The sequence below is a fragment of the Podarcis raffonei genome, chromosome 4 (assembly GCF_027172205.1).
Source record: "Podarcis raffonei isolate rPodRaf1 chromosome 4, rPodRaf1.pri, whole genome shotgun sequence".
NCBI classification, from domain to species: domain Eukaryota; kingdom Metazoa; phylum Chordata; class Lepidosauria; order Squamata; family Lacertidae; genus Podarcis; species Podarcis raffonei.
Window position 1 is genome coordinate 2,232,782 of NC_070605.1, and position 23,713 is coordinate 2,256,494.

The 23,713-nt window shown below is 44.9% G+C and overlaps 2 protein-coding genes across 3 annotated transcripts in view; both read left to right on the plus strand.

Annotated features, from left to right (window-relative positions):
• Positions 1-438: 438 nt before the first annotated feature.
• LOC128412044 (zinc finger protein 91-like) overlaps positions 439-23,713 on the plus strand; it is a 31,501-nt gene continuing 8,226 nt past the window's right edge. The window contains exons 1-2 of one of the 2 annotated variants that reach the window (XM_053384872.1): positions 439-1,408; positions 21,898-22,026. In XM_053384872.1, coding sequence (XP_053240847.1) covers positions 941-1,408; positions 21,898-22,026 — 597 coding nt within the window. In that variant the 5' untranslated portion in view covers positions 439-940. Of the gene's footprint in view, positions 1,409-4,270; positions 5,094-7,809; positions 9,477-21,897; positions 22,027-23,713 lie in introns of those variants that run through there. The other variant, XM_053384873.1, reaches the window with a different exon arrangement.
• LOC128412303 (zinc finger and SCAN domain-containing protein 31-like) overlaps positions 20,240-23,713 on the plus strand; it is a 275,497-nt gene continuing 272,023 nt past the window's right edge. Inside the window, exons 1-2 of the mRNA XM_053385208.1 lie at positions 20,240-20,336; positions 20,741-20,785. The gene's annotated coding sequence lies outside the window, so the exon portion shown is untranslated. The remainder of the gene's footprint in view (positions 20,337-20,740; positions 20,786-23,713) is intronic.

The following is a 23,713-nucleotide window of genomic DNA, read 5'->3' on the forward strand; positions in this document are numbered from 1 at the left end:
TGCAGCAGGGGAGGGTGGCTCATGTGGGGGGGGGGAGCCCCTGGGAGCAGGGGGTCCTGCCAAGGAGGGACGGGGTTGCGCGAGGTTTGCAACTACAGTAGTCTATATTTCCTGCATTTGTATAAAGACACTGATTCGCCTCGCATTAATCTCTTCGCTTGCCTCCACGTTTCCACAATCGCCCTTCAAGAGGCCTACATCTCCTCCTCCTCCTCCTCCTTTTTCTCCTGTTAACAAAGATAGTTCTCAGTAGTACTTCTGCTGTGTGTGACACGGGTCAGCGTCATTGCACAACAGAGGAAACGTGTATGAATGGTTGCTCCCAAACCTCTTTGTCTCTTTCCCTTCTTCCTTTCTCCTTATTGGCAGAGGAGGCCAGCCAATCAGATCAAGCCAAGCTTTATGAGGAGCTGGGTATGTTGAGTTGCAGAGGAGGGGACGGAGAGGAGATAGGAGAGCCATGTCACCTGGGGGTAGGATTCCAACCAATGTCTTCAAGCTACAAGAAAGGAGATTCGGACTCAACACTCCTAGTCATTTTTCACTAGGAACCAATGACTCGCTTGTCAATCAGGTCTGACTTCATGCATTGACTGGAAGGAAGGAGCAACCAGGCTGAGTCCCCTCACATTAATCTCTTCGCTTGCCTCCACATTCCCAAAATCTCCCTTCTAGAGGCCTACATCTTCTCCTCCTCCTCCTCCTTTTTTGAAAGATAGCTCAGAGTCTGGGCTGTGGTGCAGTCCTACCCTGGTTCCCAGCAAGACTCATCCATGGATGCTCAGGGAACCTTTTTCTTCTCCTGATATGAGACAGCTTTTGTAACAGAACAATGTAATTGCTTTGTAGGATTTGCTAGAGCTTCTCATTCAGACTGACAGAACTTGGCAGAAGACCAAAGGGTTCCTTCCGATCTCTCAGAGGCTTCCTGAGAGCACAGATGGATGAGCGAGACACAGCTGGCCCTGAAGCAGGAAGAGGCCATGCAATCCAAACTGGGAGCAGTGGGGGATTCTGGGAAAACTCTGTGCAGAAGATCCTGGGTGAGGAGGACGCCCTCTGCTCAGAGGTGCAGAGCCAGCAATTCAGGCAGTTCTGCTTCCAGGAGGCCAAAGGACCCCGAGAGGTTTGCAGCCGACTCTACCACCTTTGCCATCAGTGGCTGAAGCCAGAAAAGCACACAAAAGCTGAGATGCTGGACCTGGTGATCTTGGAGCAGTTCCTGGCTGTCCTTCCACCAGAGATGGAGAGCTGGGTTAGGGACTGTGGAGCGGAGACCAGTTCGCAGGCGGTGTCGCTGGCCGAAGGTTTCCTCCTGAGTCAGGCAGAGGAGAGAAAGCAGGTGAGAGAGAATTTCCTCTGGATACTCCCAAGGGGCTCCAAACAGGATGGAGAACATCCAAAAATGGTCTGCTGATGTCCCATCCTTTTTCTGGGAATGAGATCTAACATCCTTAAAGTTTCTGTCTTTGTCGTTCTCTTTTTAATATTTCTCACCATTCATTTACTGTTTTGAATCCTTGTTCTTCTTTCAGAAAAAGGATCATTTTGCAGAAATGGACCTGGATTCCTTTGAGGCAGATGAAAGAATGAAGCCAACAAGACCTCCAGTGGCTGAAGCTGAAGGGGTAACAGGGCTTAGTGAGCTGGGAGACTCTGTGGCAGAATGCAGTGCAGAATCAGAGGCAGAAGAGGAAGGAGGCGAGTGGGAGGAGGGAGGGCGAGAGTCAGAGGTGAGTCTGGAGAAGGAGGAGCCACTGGGGGCTCCCTCTCCTTCTGCCAGAAGCCACCCTCCCTGCTTGTCTCTCTGAGCCAGGAAACATCTGACAACGGAGGAGCAAAGGCAGGCTGCACACTGGCGCACTGTTCAGTCGCTTGCCAGAAACCCCAGAGAGGAGGGGACTTGGAAAGCTGTGGGGAGCCAGGGGCCTTCACTCTCGGCAACTGATTTAGTTAAGGAAGACGCTCAGGGAATGAGTTGTTGTTCTCATAAGGCCTGAAATTCAGCCAAGTCTGAGAATATTGTGTTCTTGCTAATAAAGAGTAAACTCCAGCTGTGAAGTGTCGGATTTCCTGCCCGTATAACTCTGTCATACCAGCCTTCTGAATGTTGCCAGTGTTGGCAAACTAGCCCCCTCGGGACTTCCGGGTTGGCGCCATCGTCTAATGGCGGATTCCCTCCAAGCTCCGGAGGGAATCGGCTCAACAGGGGTTGCGTTCTGCCGCGGCGGCGACGCGGGGACCCTTAGAAACCACAGGCACTGAAGCCTGTGGACCTGGTGACTCGGCGGGCACCATTTGCGCCCCCCCGACCCGCAAAGGAGCCTTTTTAAAGGCTCTGGAACAGGGGACGGAGAGCGGCGTGGTGCTGTGAGTCGACTGCTTCCCCTGCTGAGTGAAGCCGCATGCCATGGACGGAGAGCGCTAACTTCTTCTTCTGAAGACCCGTGAGTAACACGGTATTTGGACTTAAAAGGGAAATTTTCTTTGGGAATTAGGCACGACCGGGCAAGGTGTTAAGAGGAAGTCCGCCTACCCGCCTTGTAAACATCGTAAAGCAAGGATTTTATTACTAAGGTTGTGAGAATACCTTTCTTCTTTGTGGAGAAAAGCAATTAACTTTACGTTGGGGCAATTTAAGTGATTGTGCTGGAGGATAAGAGCTAACATTGAGAACGGAATTCACCCCTCCCCCAAGACCCGGGAGCGATCGGCGAGAGAGCCTGCGGAAGAGGCATAAAGACTTTGACAGCTGTCAAACTAGCTGTCAAAGTTGGAAGAAAAGGGAAACTCTGTTTTTGCTGACTTTGCTGGTTATATTCGCTACAATTTGGTAACAAATTGTTAAAATAAAGAAGAAAAGGCTAACTTGGCTTTTGGGTGGGAATTGGAAGACATTAAGAAACTAGAATCCCTCTAGAGGGGGTTCAGGACATTACAAAAATGGCTGTAAGTGGAAAAATACTGGCTGAACTGGAGAAGACCTTCTCTCTCCTGGGAAAACTGCAGGAACAGACGGATGTTTTGACTATAAACGTCACAATACTGAAGGGAACAGTAAATAAAGTTGCTGAGCCTGGAAGGGACATGATTCAAGTTCCTGCAGATGAACAGGGAAGCGCTGTTGTTGATCTAAAAATCCTTACAGCCAAACAAGAAAAGAAATTTGAGACACCTGAGAATGTGTTTAAAGAGGAATATGATGATCTGAAGGAAAAAGAAGGAGGAGCTATGATGTCGCAGATGATTAAGGAGAGCCAGAGGCCTGTTAAGATGGATACAAAGGAAAATAAGAACAGGATGATGAAAATTTGGTTTGAATTGAAGAATGGAAAATGGAGAGATCTCCTTATATGGAGATCTGAAGACATATGGAATACAAACTTGGCTAATGTGGAAATTGGAGCCTTTGGGACATTTGGACTTATGAGAAGTAAGAAACAAGATCTTGGCTCCATTGTTAAATATGGAGGTCTGGCTGGAAGAAATATGGACCTTATTGGAACAGAGCTTCTTCGAGATTCGGAATTGCAAATAAAGGACTATCAAAAAAACCGGCAGAGAGGAACTGAGAGAGAGTTGAGCGCCTCAGACGTGAGGTCGCCAGGCTGACTGCAGATGGACTGATGGACTTTGGTTGGGGTTCGAATCCGGGAAAGGGGGTGGTGGGGCTTTGGGAATCCAAAGGGTGTATAAATATATTTTGTTTTAATTAAGTTGGTTTTGCCACTAACATAAAAATGGGGATTTCGGGGAAGGGAATTGGGGCCAACCTTAGAAAAGGATTGCTAAGAATAAGTGTTGACGTATAAAGATTGAGGTTTTTAAGTTAAAATGGGTTAATTAAATTGATGGGGCGAATTTAGGAAAAGTTTTTTAAGAATAAGTATTGATATATAAAGATTGAGGCTTATAAGTTAAAATTAGTTAATTAAAATGAATTAGAGAAAATAAGGTAAAGTGTGGGGACAAGAATTTGCTGAGCTAAAAATTGGAATTGGAATACAAGAAGGGCAGGTGTGGGGAAGTCAAGGAAATTGGTTATGGAAAGTAAGCAATGTAAACTTTTTTAATTGTTCCTTTTTCTTTTTCTTTTTTCTCTCTTTTTTCTTTTTTGTCTTTCTTTTTTATTTTTTGAAAATTTCAATAAATATATTTAAAAAAAAAAAAAAGCTAGCCCCCTCGGGAGAAGCTGGCCTCTCTCCCAGCTCCCGGAGCTTCTTACCGGTGATCTCCTCTGGCTGGTATCCCCGCAGTGATAGGCGACATTTCCCAGCGTGGAAAATGCACACCCCCTCCATCCTTGCATACCAGCAAGCGAAAGGAGATAGTCAGAAAGCTATTTACATCCTTTTATTTCTGACTGTTCAGTTGTACAGAAAACATGTCCGATCAGTTCAATCTCCTCCTAGCAAGTGACTCAAACTTCCTTTACAAATGCAACAGGAAGGTCTCATATTACACTGAGAACAAAGCTTTGAGAAATCTCGGGAACATTCTTTCCCATAGCTAGCCACATCATGTGATGTAAACACCGAGCTGCCAGTTTGCAGCTGCGTTGTATCCATATCGTAAAAGCCAGTAGGATTCATCTCCCTCTCCATGCCCCCATGAACCACTTGAATTTGGCTCTAGGGCATTGGAAGGGAACCTCTACAGAACAACTCACGAGGAGAGGAGAAAGTGGACCCTTCCATCCGGCAAACTGGAATGCTTGCGTAGGCAGAATGATTTGAAAACCAAAAGGTGGAGTACCACCTATTTGCACAAAGACGAATTCCCATAGTTAAAATGCAGAATAAAAGAATTCAATTAAAGCATTAAAATAGGTGCCCATAATTAAAATGTGCAGCAAAGCAATCTTATTGAAATAACACAGCAATTAACAGGAAGAAAACCACAGAGCATTGTGTAGCAGATCATATTTCTGCTGTCTCAGAGGAGGACATCTCCCTTTTTCTTTTAGGGTCCAGTGTGCTTTGAAGATGTTGCTGTTCGTTTCACGGACGAGGAGTGGGCGTTGCTGGATCCTGACCAGAGAGCTCTGCATAAGGACGTCATGAAGGAGAATTGTGGGATCGTGGCCTCTCTTGGTAAGGCTCCCTGTGGGATCGTCCTATCTGCCAGGAAATTCAAGAAATACCTCTATGTGACAAACCTCATATATTTTCACAGCACCCCCTACAACACCTGGGAACCTAACACCCCCACAAGAAATAGTAGATTACAGTTTTTTCTGTGAACAATCTTCCTCCAGTTCTGCCTCCTTCTACCACAGTTGGACTGATCGGAACTGCCCAGGCATCTTAAATGTCAGCTTCAGAGTTGTTAGGAAATATAAGTAGCTTCTGTAAGGTTTTCTGTTTTTGTTTTTGCTGCTGTCAGTCTTGGGTTGACCAAAGAGACGACTGACAATGGAGATGGAGGGGATGCCATGAGTGGGCCAAACAACATCTGCCCCAGAGAAGAGCCAGGCTGATTGAATCTCTCTCTTTTTTTTTTTTAAAGAATATTTATTAAATTTTCCAATTTTTTAAACAAACAAACAAACAAAACAAACAGAAACATTAAACACAGACATAAAGTTCATAAACCATACTTTTAAATAACAAATTTCTCAGACCTCCTCATACTTCTCCTTCTTGTATCCCAATTAAGATTATTTGTTCAGCAAATCCTTCATTTAAAGCATTACAGCTTATAACATTACCTTATTTTTCAAACCCTTTCTTTTCCCCATCTATGTTCTTATATATTATTGCAGCTAGAAACCTCTCAGTTTCAATCCAACACCATCTAACTTTCTTAAATTTTACAATGTTTCTGTAAATAGTCCTTAAATTTTTTCCAATCTTCTTCAGCCGACTCTTCTCCCTGGTCACGGATTCTGCTCGTCAATTCTGCCAGTCCCATAGAGTCGATCATTTTCATCTGCCATTCTTCCAGAGTGGGTAGATCTTGCGTCTTCCAATACTTTGTGATGAGTATCCTTGCTGCTGTTGTAGCATACATAAAAAAAGTTCTGTCCTTCTTTGGCACCACTTGGCCGACCATGCCCAAGAGAAAGGCCTCTGGTTTCTTCAAGAAGGTATATTTAAATACCTTTTTCAGTTCATTATATATCATTTCCCAGAAAGCCTTAATCTTTGGGCACGTCCACCAAAGGTGAAAGAATGCGATTGAATCTCAGGTAGTACTAGCAGTGATAATAATAGCAATAATAATAATTTTTATGTATACGCTGACCATCTGGCTGGGTTGCTCCAGCCAATCTGGGAAGCTTCCAACACATATACAGTCGTACCTCTGGTTGCGAATGGGATCCGTTCCGGAGGTCTGGCCAGATCCCTAGGTTTTCGCAACCCGAGGATCACTGTTCTGCGCATGCGCATGGATTTGCCACTTTAATAAGCTGAAGTTTACGTAACCAGAGGGTTACGTAACCTGAGGTGCTACGGTATAAACATGAAACAGTAATAAAAACAACAATCTAATCTAATGTAAAAAGTACAAAAATCTTAAAATGAGTAGCTTACTTCAAACAAAGCAACATTCAACCACCAATTAGAATCCAATAATAAATACATTGGGTTATTACAGATAACAAAGGTACCGTATTTTTCGCTCTATAACACGCACCTGACCATAACACGCACATCGTTTTTAGAGGAGGAAAACAAGGGAAAAAACATTCTGAATGAAACAGTGGATGTATCATTTTTGTGCTTCATGCTGTGGCCACAGATATGTGATCTGATGGTGAATTTGGGGTGACCCAATGCAAAAATCCTGAGAATTCCTGTGGATCCATGCTTTGTAACCACGTTTTTGCACCATTGCAGCCCCAGGCAACAGTGGGTGCGTGATTTTTCTGGTGCAGGCTGTAGCCATGGACATGCTATGTGATCTGATGGTGAATTTGGGGTGACCCAATGCAAAGATCCTGAGGATCCATGTGGATCCATGCTTTTTAACCACGTTTTTGCAGCATTGCAGCCCCAGGCAACAGTGGGTGCGTGATTTTGGGGGGGGGGCAGGCTGTAGCCATGGACATGCTATGTGATCTGATGGTGAATTTGGGGTGACCCAATGCAAAGATCCTGAGGATCCATGTGGATCTATGCTTTGTAACCACATTTTAAGTGGGGAGCGAAGGAAAAACAAAGAAGGGACATGAGAGGGGTGTGCAGAGAAGCAGCTGGCTAAGAATGCAGGAGAGGGATTTAACGGGAGGGAGGAAAGAAAGGCAAAAGTTTCCCCCCACCCAAGCCAGCCATCTCTCTCTCTCTCCCTCCCTCCCCCCTCTCTCTCCCTCCCCCCTCTCTCCCTCCCCCCTCCCTCCCTCCGCCTCTCTCTCTCCCTCTCCCCCAGCAGCACCGGAGCACAGAGAGGAATTAGAAGGAAGGACACTCTGCTTTCCCCTCTGCTTTCCTGGAGGGGAGGGGCTTTCCCTGCGCTTTGTTCCGTTTCAGCAAACACAGCAACGAAACAGAGGAGGGTGGGCAGTAAGACCCTGAGGCAGCATGCAGGAAAGCAGCCGCTTCCTCTTTTCAGGTTTCCCTTCTCCGTGAAGCGCGATTTGATTTTTGCCTGCTTTTTCGGCTCCAGGGACCACACATCCGCTCAATAACACGCACAGACATTTCCCCTTCCTTTTTAGGAGAAAAAATCTGTGTGTTATAGAGGGGAAAATACGGTAATAAACACACAGCCAACTGCCTTCTCTACAACAAATTTAGTGAGCATTATTTCCTAACTGGGGGCTCCATTTGTTCCTGAGGCTCTAATCCCTTTTTCTCTCCATTGCAGATTGTGATGAATTGGAAAGGAAGAACAAAGAAGAACACAACACAATCTGCAGAGTGGAGAAGGCACGTAAAAAATTGGAGTGTGGAAAGAGCTGCAGTCAGAGCTCCCATTCCACTTCCCATAAAAGAAATTTCTTTCGAAAGAAACCCTATCGGTGCATGGAATGTGGAAAGATATTCAGTACGAGCTCCTCTCTCACTTCACATCAAAGAATTCATAGAGGGGAGAAACCCTGTCAGTGCATGGAAAGTGGAAAGAGCTTCACTTATAGCTCCCATCTCACTTCCCATCAAAGAATTCATACAGGGGAGAAACAATATAATTGCTTTGAATGTGGAAAGAGCTTTAGTAAGAGCTGTAATCTCACTTCCCATCACAGAATTCATACAGGGGAGAAACCCTATCAGTGCGTGGAATATGGAAAGAGCTTCAGTCACAGCCACAGCCTCACTTCCCATCAAAGAATTCATACAGGGAAGAAAACATATAATTGCTTTGAATGTGGAAAGAGCTTTAGTAGGAGCTGTAATCTCACTTCCCATCACAGAATTCATACAGGAGAGAAACCCTATCAGTGCGTGGAATGTGGAAAGAGCTACAGTCACAGCAGCAGTCTCACTTACCATCGAAGAATTCATACAGGGGAGAAACCCTATCAGTGCATGGAATGTGGAAAGAGCTACAGTCACAGCAGCAGTCTCACTTACCATCGAAGAATTCATACAGGGGAGAAACCCTATCAGTGCATGGAATGTGGAAAGAGCTTCACTGATAGCTCCCATCTCATTTCCCATTACAGAATTCATACAGGGGAGAAACCCTATCAGTGCATGGAATATGGAAAGAGTTTCATTCAGAGCTCCTCTCTCACTTCCCATCATAAAATTCATACAAGAGAGAGACCCTATCAGTGCATGGAATGTGGAGAGAGCTTCACTCAGAGCTCCTCTCTCACTTTCCATCAGAAAATTCATACAAGAGAGAAACCCTATCAGTGCGTGGAATGTGGAAAGAGCTTCACTGATAGCTCCAAACTCACTTCCCATCAAAGAATCCATACAGGGGAGAAACCCTATCAGTGTGTGGAATGTGGAAAGAGCTTCGGTACAAGCTCCGATCTCACTAAACATCAAAGAATTCATTCAGGGGAGAGACCCTATCAGTGTGTGGAATGTGGAAAGAGCTTCGGTACAAGTTCCGTTCTCACTAAACATCAAAGAATTCATACAGGGGAGAAACCCTATCAGTGCATGGAATGTGGAAAGAGCTTCAGTCACAGCCACAGCCTCACTTCCCATCAAAGAATTCATACAGGGGAGAAACCATATAATTGCTTTGAATGTGGAAAGAGCTTTAGTAAGAGCTGTAATCTCACTAGGCATCAAAGAATTCATACAGGAGAGAAACCCTATCAGTGCGTGGAATGTGGAAAGAGTTACATCCAGAGAGTTCATCTGAATACCCATCAAAGAATTTATAGAGGGGAGAAACAATATAAATGCTTTGAATTTGGAAAGAGCTTCAGGAAGAGCTGCTCTCTCACATCTCATCAAAGAATTCACACAGGGGAGAAACCCTATCAGTGTGTGCAATGTGGGAAGAGCTTCACTCATAACTCCTCTCTCACTTCCCATCAAAGAACTCATACAGGGGAGAATCACGAAATTGTAGAATTGTGAAGCTGGAAGTGAACCCTGGTGCAATCTATTCCACCCCATGTGATGCAGGCATAGCAAGTGAAGCATCCATGACAGATGACCATCCAACTTCACTTGAAAACCTCAATAGATGGAAATTCCAGCACTTCCAAGGGAGTCCTATCCACTAACAGTTATTGCTGTCAAAAAGTTCTTCCACATGTTTAGTCAGTCTTGTTTTTTTAAAAAACAAAACAAAACTTGAATCCATTTGTTTGTGTCCTACTCTGTGGAGCAGGAAAAACGAGCTAAAAATGATACAACAAAGAAAAATATTTCCTTCCCCAGAATTTAAATAATTAACAAAAAATCAGAAAGCATTCCTTGACTTCCTATCCTCTTTTTCCATGGTTCCTTTTAACTCTGATTTGTTTATTCCGATGTTCTGAAATGCCTCTCAAATGTAGTGTTGTGTCATTTTATTTTAATTCCAGACGTGCAATATTATTGATTATATCCTTCTGAGTTTCTCTTACTGTGGCTAGCTCTGTTTTCATTCTATCTTGATTCTTTTTTATCTCTCAGTTCTCTTCTTTCTTTGGCCAGGGCACAGCCTGACTCCCTCCTTCGGCAATCTTCGCGGAGCTCTGGCCCAATGGTTGCCATTGGTTTGATTTGAATCAATTTTATAATGAATGATTTTAGAGTGTTGTGTTGTGTTGTACTGCTGTACTGTTTTATTGTTGTTAGCCGCCCTGAGCCTGGCTTCGGCTGGGGAGGGCGGGATATAAATAAATTTATTATTATTATTATTATTATTATTATTATTATTATTATTATTATTTTCTCTTAACTGTTTCCTCCAAAGCTTGGACTGGTTTTTCCATACCATTTGTTTTCCTGGATAGTGTTTTGATTTCTGTTGTCAATTTGTCCATCATTTTGGTGTTATTTTGTAAATCTTTTCCTAATTCCACCAGGATCTCTGCTATATTGGCATCTCCTTAGGTGGTCTCCCTTTCAGTTTGGCTGGTTTCTTTTGTGCCCCCTGTTTTTTCTGTTAGATTCCCCCTCCCCTAATTAAATATTTTAATTTTTTTTTGTATTCCGAAGGTCTCCGCTCGGTGTCTCTCCCACTGTTATCTTGTGGAATATTATTTTATTTTGTTTCTCCTGTAGTAACCTATGTTATCCATCATTTGAGAACCACGATATTGTTCTCCCTTTGGTCTTCTTTCCTTTTCATCCCTTTCCCCAAATGGAAAACTTTTCTCCCAGCTGCCGCCCACAGGGTCACCATTTTCTGCCACCCACCCCCACCCCCTCCGACGACCACCGTCAGTCATGGGGTCACAGAAGTATGGTTTCTGAACTGGCTGGATCTAGAGTCTGGATACATCAAAGAAGCGCTTCAGTTAAAGGTGTTGTAAATTCAAACACTGAAAACAGGTAGAGAAAATCAGGACTCCACTGCACCATCCAGTGGCACAATGTTATATTGCACATACAATGCATATCAATCGCTTTTTCTTTGCCCATCTAATGATGATGATGATAATAATAATTTATTATTTATACCTCACCCATCTGGTTGGGTTTACCCAGCCACTCTGGGCGGCTCCCAATTGAATACAGCATTAAATATTAAAACTGAAAACTATTATCAAACTATTAAAAATAAAATAAATAAATGTAGCTGAGTTTGCAGGGACGAATTTGGGAGGGGAGTCAGGCCCTTGGCCAAAAAGGCAGGGTTTCCCCTAACCTATTCCATCTCATGGGGGGGGGGGGCGAGCAAGGATTCCCCTAATGTCATCTCATTGGATCCTGCAGGGAATGAAACGGGGGGGGGGTGGAGCACAACCCCCCAGCTAAGTTTGGAGGATGGGCCAAGAAGTATAGCTGGTCATTGGAAGGCAGACGTACCCAAAGCCTTCAAAATGTGCACTTCCCTCCATTTTGCAACACAATTCCCCAGCTCGGCAATGTGTACTGGGGTCAAGCAGGCATCATCAACATTGTCTTTTACTTTAGTTCATAACATTTATACACCGCTTGATTTTAAAAGCAGCAACCACCACAAAAAAAAGATCAAAACCAGAACAGAGTCCTTAAGAATGGAACAGAGGTTGGCTGGCACATGTTGCATCGGGAGGAAGGAGGGTGAGTGCCTTGCACAAGTGCTAATCTTTCCACTAGCATAATTTAGTTGAATTACCACCCAACTTGCCGATTGGAAGGTTGGCGGTTCAAATCCCTGAGATGGGTTGAGCTCCTGTTGCTTTCATAGCAGTTCTAAAGCACGTCAAAGTGCAAGTAGATAAATCGGTACCGCTCCAGCGGAAAGGGAAACAGTGTTTCTGTGCGCTGCTCTGGTTTCACCAGAAGTGGTTTAGTCATGCTGGCCACATGACCCGGAAAAACTCTGCGGACAAACGTTGGCTCCCTCGGCCAGTAAATGCAAATCAAATGCAAATCTTTTTTGGGTCTGTCTTGCAGCAAGTTCTCTCTGGGTATCTGTCTGGCTCTGTTGATCTGTTGTCTAACTTCATCAGCAAAAAAGAAAATAACAGAACACCTCTAGTCATCACATACAGCTCCCAAGTTAAAACAGTACAACGCATCATCAGAGATCTACAACCTCTCCTGGACAATGATAGTTCTCTTTCTCAAGCTCTGGGAGGAAGACCTTTCATTGCCTACAGACAGCCACCCAATCTTAAACAACTCCTAACCCACAATAATACTACAACCAGACGTAACACGGACACTGGCACCAGAGCCTGCAATAAACCCAGATGCCAACTTTGCTGCCACATACACCTGGACAACACCATTACTGGCCCCAACAACATCACACATACCATCTCGGGACTATTTAATTGCTCATCATCATTCTTTCAAAGTTCTGTAATATCTAGAAGTCAGTCCATCCGGTCCTGGAGATTTACCTAATTGCAAATTCTGAATGGCCCCTTCTACTTCCTGCTCCGTTATTTTATAATCCAGCATTGATTTATTTTCTTGGGAAATTTTTTGTAGTCCATTTATTTTCAAGAATTTATCAATGTCCATTTCATTCTGCTTTTCTTGTGTATATAGTTGTTTAAAATACCTCTGAAAACACTTTCTGATTTCCACTGGATTCTGTATATTCTTTCCTTCCACTTCCAGATTCGTGATGGTATTTAGTTTTTGTCTTTTTTTCAGTTGCCAAGCCAACAATTTCCCGCACTTATTTGCCGATTCAAATTCTTTTGTCTCATCTGTTTAATCTTCCATTCTATTTCCTGATTCATCATTTTCATGTATTGTACTTGATATAGCTTTATTTCTTTCAAAATCTCCTGAGACTTTGGTTTCGCCCTCAGTTTCTTCTCTCCTTCCTTTATTTTTTCCAAAATTTTGTCTTTTTTCTCATTTTGCATTCTCTTCTTAATTGCATTCTGTTGTATCAAAAATCCTCTCATGACGGCTTTACTTGCGTCCCAAATTACTCTTTTTTCAACAGTAGTGTTAATGTTTATCTCGAAGTAGTCTCTCAGGGTTTTCTGGGCCTTTTTGGTAAATTCATCATTCCTAAACAAAGAGTCATTCATCCTCCATCTAAAGGAACCAGTTGGCATCAGTTTTAATTCCATCTTCACAGCATTATGATTAGAGCAGGTCTTAGGGCAGATTTCAACTTTGCTAATCTTTGGGGCCAGTCCTCTAGTTACCCAAATTTGGTCATTTCTTGTCCATGTCATTTTAGCCTCAGAGTAGAACGTTCCCTCTCTACCCAGAGGGTTCTTCATTCTCCAAGTGTTGATTAAGTCCATGTTTTCAGTCATCTCAAAAAATGTTTTTGGTAGTCTTCCATCCTTAGTAATTATTTGTCTTTGCGCCTTGTCCATATTTGTGGATACAACACCATTCATATCTCCCATCAGAATCATATTGTAGTCCAAATAGTCCATCAAGATTTCATGTAACTTTTTAAAGAATTCCGATTTCCCTTCATTTGGTGCATAAATGCCTATTATCAAAAATTTATCTCCTTGTGTTTGGATTTCAATTGCTACAAATCTTCCTTGTTCATCTTTAAAGATAAATTTAGGTGATAGACTCTCCTTTGCATAGAGGACTACTCTTCTTTTTTTAACTTTATCCGATGAAATAAATTCTTGGCCTAATTTTTTGTTACTCAGTAACTTCCTGTGTAACCTTGTCACATGTGTTTATTGTAAACAAATCAAGTCCAATTGCTCTTTTTTCAACAAATGAAACACTCTCCTCCTTTTTTCCAAGCTGTTCAGTCCATTCACATTCCAGCTCAAGGCCTGCAGCGCCATCCTGTGGCTACTTTGGTGCTCCCCCAACTGCCCCCAGAGCTTGCTCCTCTTCTGTTGGTGGTAACACTGGTTCGTTGACAGGGGAGTCCAGTCCAAAAGACAATGCTGAAATGTCCAGGGTACCCTTACTTGGTGATGTTTCTCCTGAACTCTTTGCTCCAATTCTCTGTCTGGTGATCCTCTTTCCGATATTATTGACTCTTTTCCAATTCCCTTCTGTAGGTCTTCTTCGTAGTTGTACAGGAACTTTGTTTTATCTTCTACTGATCTTATCTTTATTTTTCTTCCTTTAAAACTAAAGGATAGGCCTTGAGGATATTCCCACCTGAAGTTAATTTTATTCCTTCTCAACAGATCCACCAGATCTCTGAAGTTAAATCTCAAGTCCAAAAGATATTTAGGGATGTCTTTAAATATCTCCACTCTAAATTGGTGTATTGCCAAGGACTCCTCGTAATGCCAACTCAAGATTTTATCCCTCTCTTCTTTAGATCGGAGTGTAATCAAACAGTCTCTTATTCTGTTCTGCTCCTTCTTCCCTCCTCTTCCAAGCCTGAAGGCTCTCACAATTTTAAACTCTTCTTTTTGCAGATCCCGGTTCCAGAAGGCTGCAAATTCCTCTGTAAGATAGTCTATCAAAGAGTCTTTTTCTAGTTCAGGTATTCCCCGAATTCTCAAATTTGTCTGTTTCTCCTTGAGCTCAAACATAGAAAGCATCAACTTCTGGTCTTGTACTTGTTTCCGCACATCTGGGACCTCTGTTTCCAGTTGTGCTATCTTCGCTTCAACAGTAACAATCTTTTCCTTAACTTCCTCTGCAGTCTGTCTAGTTGCATTGGACTCCTTAACTAATGTCTCTATAGCTTCTGTATTAGAATTAACCTTTTGTTCCAAGCTTTTTATGCTTTGTGTATTTTGGTCCAATTTTTGTGAGTTTTGGTCCAATTTTTTATTCATTTGTTCCAAGGAATTATTAATTTTACTCAAAACAAGTGCCCAATCTTCTTCCGAAAGCATTCCTCCTTTTGGTTTAGTATGCATTGATGCAGCTGCAGAGGGAACAGGAGGGCCAGATGTAGAAGCTCTCCGAAAAGACTTCCCAGACCTTGTTGTCTTTTCTTGTAAAGAAGGATCTATTTTTTCTTTCCCATCTGCCATAACACTCAAAGCCCGCAAGGTCAGATACAGTCCCAGAGTTTTATCTTTAAGGCTGGAAAATTCCACTCCTTGTAGCAATTTCAAAGTCCTCCTCTAGAGGGAAATAGTTATTATTTATCTTGTATTAGTCCAAAGTATCCTTTTACACTTTTTTTTTGTTGCAATAACAAGTTGCGCCGATATAATTAGTATCACCTTAACTTTAGCTCAGAAAAGAAAGTTGAAACTTTTAAAACTTTTAAAACTTTTAAACCAGGAGAAAATAGTTGAAACAATGTTTCACTCACTGACAGCCAAATGGTCTATTCACATTCAATGCGGAGCTCCGAAATGCAGCAATTTTAATGGCTGCCGTTCTCAGGTTCCGAGTGGTGAAAAGTTAAGTTTTCCCTCTTTTCCTGCAGGCAAATAACATCCAAAAATCCTCCCCCTTTCCCCCTGCTTCCAAGGGGGGGCTCGCTATTTTTATACTGGAAATTTGAAGATCAAACACAGTCTTTCAGGCTTTAGTTTAAGCCTCTTTGCTTCCGACTATTTACAAAAAGAGGAAGGCGGACTTCCTGTTTTACACCTCCCCCGTTCGTAGCCTAATTCAGCTTTTAAAGATCCAATTTCTTCACTTTACTCACAGGTAATTACTTTAAATCCGAATGTCCACAGGAAAAAGTCAGCGCTCTCCGGCAATGGCTGTGCGGCTTCACTCCGTGAAAGTAGCAGTCAGTTCGCAGCACCACGCCACTCACCCCACTCCGCTCTGGAGCCCCTAAATGGGATTCCCCGCGAGTAGGGGAGGCGCTCCTGGTGCCCTGCCGAACCCCCATGTTCCCAGGCTTCCTCCACCTGGGATTTCTAGCGGGTCCCCACCTTCGCCGCGGTGGGCGATTCAATTTCCACGGAGCCAGTTCCTCTGCTTAGAGAAACTCCGCCATTCGTCACTGGCGCTGACCCAGAAGTCCTGGATGACTGATTCTAAGTCCATTAAGTTCACAAAGAGTGTTGAGTACAATTCTAAGTGGGGGGGGGGGGAAATGTGGGAATTTTCCAGAGTTACCCAGAGGAAGATCAAGGTGATGTAAAAAAAAGCAGATAATGTTGAGGTAAAAGAGGAAGCTGAGGAGGAGGAGGAGGATCAGAGTTCGGATTCCAGCTCAGTGGGCGGTGCTGCTGCTGGTGTCAGCGACAGTGATGACTCAGCAGACTACAAGAGCGCAAAGGCCTCAGTCAGACCATCTGATGCGTCTGACAATGAACTGGAAGAACCACTGTTCACCATTGGTCACTTTTCTCCTAAGAAGGAGGAGATGAGTGAAGAAGACTTGCGTATAGTACGCAGATCTGAAAGGGCCACCAAAGGCAAACCTCCAAAGAGATTTGCTGATGAGTTTGCTAAGACAGCAACTGCTGTTCTTAGTAGCTCAGAGAAGGTATGGGAACCTTCAGGCTTCAAAGAGGTTCAGGAGTTAACCTCTAAAGATGCTGAGCCTTGGCTTAATGCCATGAAGGCTGAAGTTGATTCCTTGAATAGGAACCAAACTTGGGAACTGGTACCGGTAGTCCCAGGAATGAGACTGGTTGGCAGCAAATGGGTCTTCAAGGCCAAGAGAGACCAGAATGGCAAGGTTGTCAACACACAAAGCCAGATTGGTTGCCAGAGGTTTTTCGCAGGTACCAGGACAGGATTACCACAAGACCTACTCACCCACCGTCAAGTATGAGAGCATTCGGCTGATGCTCAAGATAGCTGCAGAGGAGAAACTGCATGTTTCCCATCATGACATTAATACAGCTTTTTTGTACGGGGTTTTGGGGGAGGAGCTGTATATGCTTCCACCTGATGGAATGCAAATACAGAAGGGAATGGTCTGTAAACTTCGGAAATTCTTATATGGTCTCAAGCAGAGTGCCAGGTGTTGGAACACAAAACTCACTGAGACATTGCTTTCTCTAGGTTTTCACCAGGGCAAAGCTGATTCATGTGTGTTTGTCAAGGAGGAGGGGCAAAACAAACTGTATTGTTTATGTTTTGTTGATGATCTTCTGATGTTTTGGAAGAATCTATGCAGTGATTTATTTGTAGCTTTACCGGCCCCCGGGGGGTCCACACGCTTCCTCTGCGACGACTCTCTTCTCCCGGGGCTCCTCCGATTCGGCAGAGTGTAAACACAGCGGGAACAGAAGCACAGTTGCCGTGTGTGCGTAATAAATCAGGCTTAACGCACGGTGTCTCCTTTATCTTACTTTAAGTCTTTATTCTCGTAGCAAAACAAATATCATAACCTTCCTGGTGACAAAGCACACATCCTTGCTCCTCTCTTGCACCGGAGCAAAAAAAAAAACACACACTGAGAGAGACACAGTAAAACACTCCCCTCAGTATTCTAAACCACGCCTCAGAATGTGAGACGTCACTCAGAACTTCTTAACCCTGTGAGTTCTGATTCTCTCCACAGAATCAGGCTTTGTACTGAAGCACCCTCGCTCAATTGAAGGAGCACTTTGACATGAAGGATCTTGGTGAGGTATTCAACTCTCTTTCTCTGCAGGTGGAGAGAGACCAAGCAGGTAATTTTCTGATACACCAAACACAGAAAATTGCTGATGTTTTAACGAGGTTGAATTTGGTTGATGCAAACCCAGCAGACACACCGATGGTGACAGGTTACCAGGTAGATAGTACTGCTGAAGCGTTTTCTGACACTACGCTGTACAGATGCATTCTAGGCAAGTTGAATTTCATTGCTAGATGTTCAAGACCTGACATAGCTGTAAGCACTAACCTGCTTAGCAGACATGCTAACAATCCTACTGTTCAGGATTGGAAAGCTCTGAAGCGCGTAGCCCGCTATTTGAAAGGGACTTTGCACTACAGGCTGAGGTTCACCAGTCAGAAGACTGGAGGTCTTGAAATCTTTGCAGATGCAAGTTTTGGAAGTGACACCACGGATGGTACAAGCACTTCTGGAGTATGCTACATGTACAACCACTGTCTGTTTGACTGGTTGTGCAAAAAGCAGACGACAGTGAGCCTAAGTTCCTGTGAAGCAGAACTCAATGCTCTGTCATTTTCACTCATGGATTGTGAATGGTTGATGCAACTGTTTAAGGACATCAGAGTTTCTGTGAAATGTCCTATACAAGTGTATCAAGACAATAGATCCTGTTTGGCTTTGCTGAACTCAGAGAGTTGCAAGCAGAGAACCAAGTACTTGCAGATTAAGCTACATCGTGCAAGAGAGTGTATTCAGAAAGGACTCATTCAGGTGTCCTACATGCCAGGAAATGAAATTTCTGCCGATCTGTTGTCTAAGGTTGTTAACAGAGAACAACTTAAGGTTTACGTACAAAGGTTGCAATTGGGTTGAACCACAGGTACTACAGGTTACACGGAAAGGGGGAGGATGTTAGGATATTTCCGTTCCACCTTAAAAGGGAGCAGGTTGTTGTGTCACAGCCTGCGTATTTCCTGTTCACAGGAAGTTTCTCTTTTGTTTAGAGCTTTTGTTTCCCTCTCTGCGTCTGGACACGCAAGCAGGCAGTCATGTTTTTTCTTTGTTCTGATCAACGCTGAATAAAGTTGTAAATAATGCTCTCCTGAGTGCACCTTTCGTTGTACGAACTCTGCTGATAGAGCGTGCACAAGCCCTGGAATGTGGCAAGCTATTTCTGAGGCTTGTGTCGCTAATTGACTGATACTGTATCTACGGGAGATCGATGGATCGTCCGGAATCGACGTGGGGGCATGATGGCCTTTGTCTCCCTGGCAGTATCCCAACACTCTCACCCCCGGCAGCAGCAATGAGGTGGTACAGCTTTCAGGTGCTAAGAGTGTGTCCCTACTTTGGGAGGGGGAACACAGCCCCCCAGCAAAGTTTGGAGGATGAGCCAAGAGGTATAGCCGGACATTGGAAGGCAAACTGTTGCAGGAATTTATGTATAATTGGAGGGGGGGAGGGTTGCCCCTGCAGCAGATATCATGCACATGCAGCCGACTACCAAAATCATCACCATCACTTTTGTGACTTTTGTGACTTGTCCCCACAAAACACTTCATCACAGTTTCTTTCTATCTATTCAAAGGGCCTCTGCTGCACAATACCAAATGTAAGGATTCACCGATAAATGTATCTATGTACTGGCTCACTGGGAAAACTTCAGAAATTCATATAGACCTGTGAGCTCAGCTACTCAGCAGCCCCTCTGCCTGAGTGATAATTTCTTGCATCCTGATACCTGAGTGCCAGACAGGCAGCCATTCCAGAAATAACAAACCCAGATGGAGACAAAAGGGTGTGATTGACTTGGCTGGGAAACAGGGAAATGTAAATATCTCTTTTGTTACACTCAATGGGTGTTTGGTGGATGGCAAGGAGAACCATGGGGCAGAGTCCAGGATGCTCAGATTGCGGCCACCAGACTTCCCCTTACCATGATGTATGAGTGATGTAGTTGGGGGGGTGTAACATGGGGATTAGCAGCTGATAAAAGTTTGGGGGCTCTGTTGTTCTGGGCATCCATCTTGTTCCACCTTGTGGCAGGTGGGAGTCCTGCCGCCACAGTCTTCAATCAAGACCAAGCCTACTGGCTGCTCTTTTGCTCTGGTATTCCTGGCTGGTGTCCTTGTTTTTTGTCCAAGGGAGCCCTCAGATTTCTCCATTAACAAAATGTACCCAAAGCCTTCAAAATGTGCACTTTCCTGCATTTTGCAGCTCAGCAATGTATAGTCCCAGGAGAGGCAGGAACAGCATGTCTTCCTGTTCCTCCCTCAGCTGAGATCTGGCTGGATGGAGACCTGAGAGCCACCTCTCAATATCTGGAGGGCTGACCCATGGAAGAGGGAGCCAGCTTCTTTTCTCCTGCCCTAGAGGGGAGCACCCAGAATAAGGGACCCAGAGGACCAGAAAGCAGTTTCTTCTGACGGGAAGAGCAGCAGAATCCCTTGGGAGATGGCAGACTCTCCTTCCTTGGAGGTTTTTAAGCAGAGGGTGGATGCTTTGGCTGAGATTCCTGCCTTGCAGGGGGGCTGGAATAGATGACCCTTAGGGCTCCCTCTCATTGTAGGATGAGGTTCCTTGCTTCCTGCAAACCCCTTTTCCCTGCAACCTCTTCCTCCAGTTTCTGGCCAAGGGAGGGAGCGGATCACAGACCAACCAAGAGCAAAAATAAAATAAGCATCTCTGGGATTCTGCAATGCAGGAGAGAAAAGGCAGAGAGGACTGAGCAGGGTGGTCTCGGCTTTGCAAGGGTTAAAGGGACCTCAGCTGCATTCCTAGAGAGGACAGGTAGTAAAGGGGGGCCAGGTCCTCCAGAACATAAGCCCCTCCCTCCCCTTCCTGTAGGGGGGGGCGGGGTTGCTTTCAGCTATTGCAAACGCTGCATTGCTCTCTTCCAAGGGGATCTGGTGAGTCTCTTCCTCCCCCCCCAGGGTACAGAAGTCGAGAAGGTGGGGGTCCCAGGGATGCAGGGGAGGGTGGCTCATGGGAGGGGAAAGCCCCAGGGAGCAGGGGGTCCTGCCAGGGAGGGGCGAGGTCGCAGGAACTCGCTCCTTCCTTTAGATCTTTTGTGGGGGGGAGGGGAGGAGGTTACTGCCCCCCCTTCCAGAAAAAAATTTATTCAGAGCCCCCTGGGAAATCTAGCAGATAGAAATCTAGCTTCTTTAAATAAGGCTATCAGTAGGACTTCAGTCGTGAGTGACACGGGTCAGCGTCATTGCACAAGAGAGGAAACGTGTATGAATGGTTGCTCCCAAACCTCTTCCTTTGTTTCCCTTCTTTCTTTCTGCTTCTACCGCCTCCTTATTGGCAGAGGAGGCCAGCCGAGCAGATCAAGCCAAGCTTTATGAGGAGCTGGGTATGTTTACATGGAAAAGAGAGGGGACAGAGAGGAGATAGGAGAGCCATGTCACCTGGGCGTAGGATTCCAACCAATGGCTTCAAGCTACAAGATAGGAGATTCGGACTCAACACACCTAGTCATTTTTCACGAGGCACCAATGACTCCCTTGTCAATCAGTTCTGACTTCATGCATTGACTGGAAGGAAGGAGCAACCAGGCTGATTCACCTCGCATTAATCTCTTCGCTTGCCTCCACATTCCCACAATCTCCCTTCTAGAGACCTACATCTCCTCCTCCTCCTTTTTAGAAAGATAGCTCAGAGTCTGGGCTGTGGTGCAGTCCTACCCTGGTTCCCAAGAAGACTCATCCATGCTTGCTCAGGGAACCTTTTTCTTCTCCTGATTTTGTACAACTTTTGTAACAGAACAATGTATTTGCTTTGTAGGATTTGCTAGAGCTTCTTATTCAGACAGAACTTGGAAGAAGACCAAATAGTTCCTTCCAATCTCTCAGAGGCTTCCTGAGAGCACAGATGGATGAGCAAGACTCAGCTGGCCCTGGAGCAGAAAGAGGCCATGCCATCCAAACTGGGAGCAGTGGAGGATTCTGGGAAAACTCTGTGCAGAAGATCCTGGGTGAGGAGGACACCCTCCCCTCAGTGGGGCGGAGCTGGCAGTTGAGGCAGTTCTGCTGCCAGGAGGCCAAAGGACCCCGAGAGGTTTGCAGCCGACTCTATCACCTTTGCCATCAGTGGCTGAAGCCAGAAAGGCACACGAAAGCTGAGATGCTGGACCTGGTGATCTTGGAGCAGTTCCTGGCTGTCCTTCCCCCAGAGATGGAGAGCTGGGTGAGGGAATGTGGAGCGGAGACCAGTTCCCAGGCGGTGGCCCTGGCTGAAGGTTTCCTCCTGAGTCAGGCAGAGGAGAGAAAGCAGGTGAGGGAGACTTTCCTCTGGATACTCCCAAGGGGCTCCAAACAGGACAGAGCACCTCCCATAATGGTCTGCTGATGACCCATCCTTTTTCTGAGAATGAGATCTAACACCCTTAAAGATTCTGTCTTTGTCATTCTCTTTCTTATATTTCTCACCATTCATTTACTGTTTTGAATTTTGTTGTTCTTTCAGAAAAGGGATCATTTTGCAGAAATGGACCTGGATTCCTTTGAGGCAGATGAAAGAATGAAGCCAGCAAGATCTCCATATTTATCTTTTCATGGGGGCAGAAGTGAAACAGCTGCTGTGGCACCAGATCAGGTCAGGGGAAGCTGTCTTGTGGGGACAGAGGCCGAGGGATGGAGCAATGTCATGGACTGGTGGGGCACAGAGGAGTGGTGGGAGGAAGCAGCTGGGGAACCAAGAAGGGAAGACATCTCAGAGCCCAAGGAGTGAAGGTGGAGGAAGGATGAGCGGTCAGATGGAGAAGAGGGATGAGCCTGGGAAGAGGAGGTGTCAGAAGCAGAAGAAGTAACAGGGCTTAGTGAACTGGGAGACTCTGTGGCAGAATGCAGTGCAGAATCAGAGGCAGAAGAGGAAGGAGGCGAGTGGGAGGAGGAAGGTCGAGAGGCAGAGGTGAGTCAGGAGAAGGAGGAGCCACCGGGGCTCCCTCTCCTTCTGTCAGAAGCCACCCTCCCTGCTTGTCTCTCAGAGCCAGGAGACGTCTGACAATGGAGGAGCATAGGCACACTGGCGCACTGTTGGATCGCTTGCCAGAAACCCCAGAGAGGAGTTAGAAAGCTGTGGGGAGCCAGGGGCCTTCACTCTCAGCAGCTGATTTCATGAAGGAAGACCCTGACTCAATACTGATCCGGAGCAGAATTCCAATGTATAGTTAGCAGAGTAAAAACCTAAAAATATTACAGGATTCCCAAAAAATAGACCAGAGGCAATTGTATTTCATCCAGCAGAGCTTTACTGCTATTGAAGGCAAATGATCATAATGGTCACAAATCCAAAACATTCAGGGTTGGTCTTGTTCATAAGAAATCCAGTTGCAGCAGACTTAACCTAAACTTACCTAAACTTATTAAAAGTCTAAACCTTAACACTTAACCTTAACCTTAAGACATACTATGTACAGAACACCAGCAGGAAGAGAGATACAAATATAGGAAGAGAAAGTGAAACCCTGGCTTCTTCTGGCCTCTTCTTATAGTCAGCATGACCTTGACAGAAGACTTGACAGAACCACACTAAACTTCCACCGAGACAACTAGTCCATTAATTGATATGCAATGCAAATTGACAGACCCACACAGCCAAGTCTGTGAATATCGTGTTCTTGCTGATAAAGAGTAAACTCCAGCTGTGATGTGTCAGATTTCCTGCCCAGATAACTCTGTGATAACCAGCCTTCTGAATGTCGCCTGTAGGATTCATCTGTAGTTGCAGTTTTCATGGAATTCTAGAGTTGAAAGGGACCCCAAGGGTCATCAAGTCCCACCGCCTGCATTGCAAGAGTCTCAGCTAGATCCTCCAAGACAGATGGCCATCCAAACTAGGCTTCTTGTATTTCTATATTTATAACTGAATGCTAAAATAGGCTTCTAAGCAGCGGACAGACGAGAACAAATAATTTCCAGGATTCACCTAGCCAGCCTCATCCGCTGCAAAATGGGGCCTGCCCCCCATTCCTCCCCCTCTCCATGCCCCCATGAACCCCTTGAATTTCGCTCTAGGGCATTGGAAGGGAACCTCCCCAGAACAGCTCACGAGGAGAGGAGAAAGTGGATCCTTCCATCGGGGAAACTGGAATGCTTGCGTAGGCAGAATAACGTAAACATAAGCTGGAGTACCACCTATTTGCAAAAAGACGAATACCCACAGTTAAAATGAAGAATAAAATAATTCAATTAAAGCGTTAAAATAGGTACCAATAATTAAAATATGCAGCAAAGCAATCCTATTGAAATAACACAGCAATTAACAGGAAGGAAAGAACAGA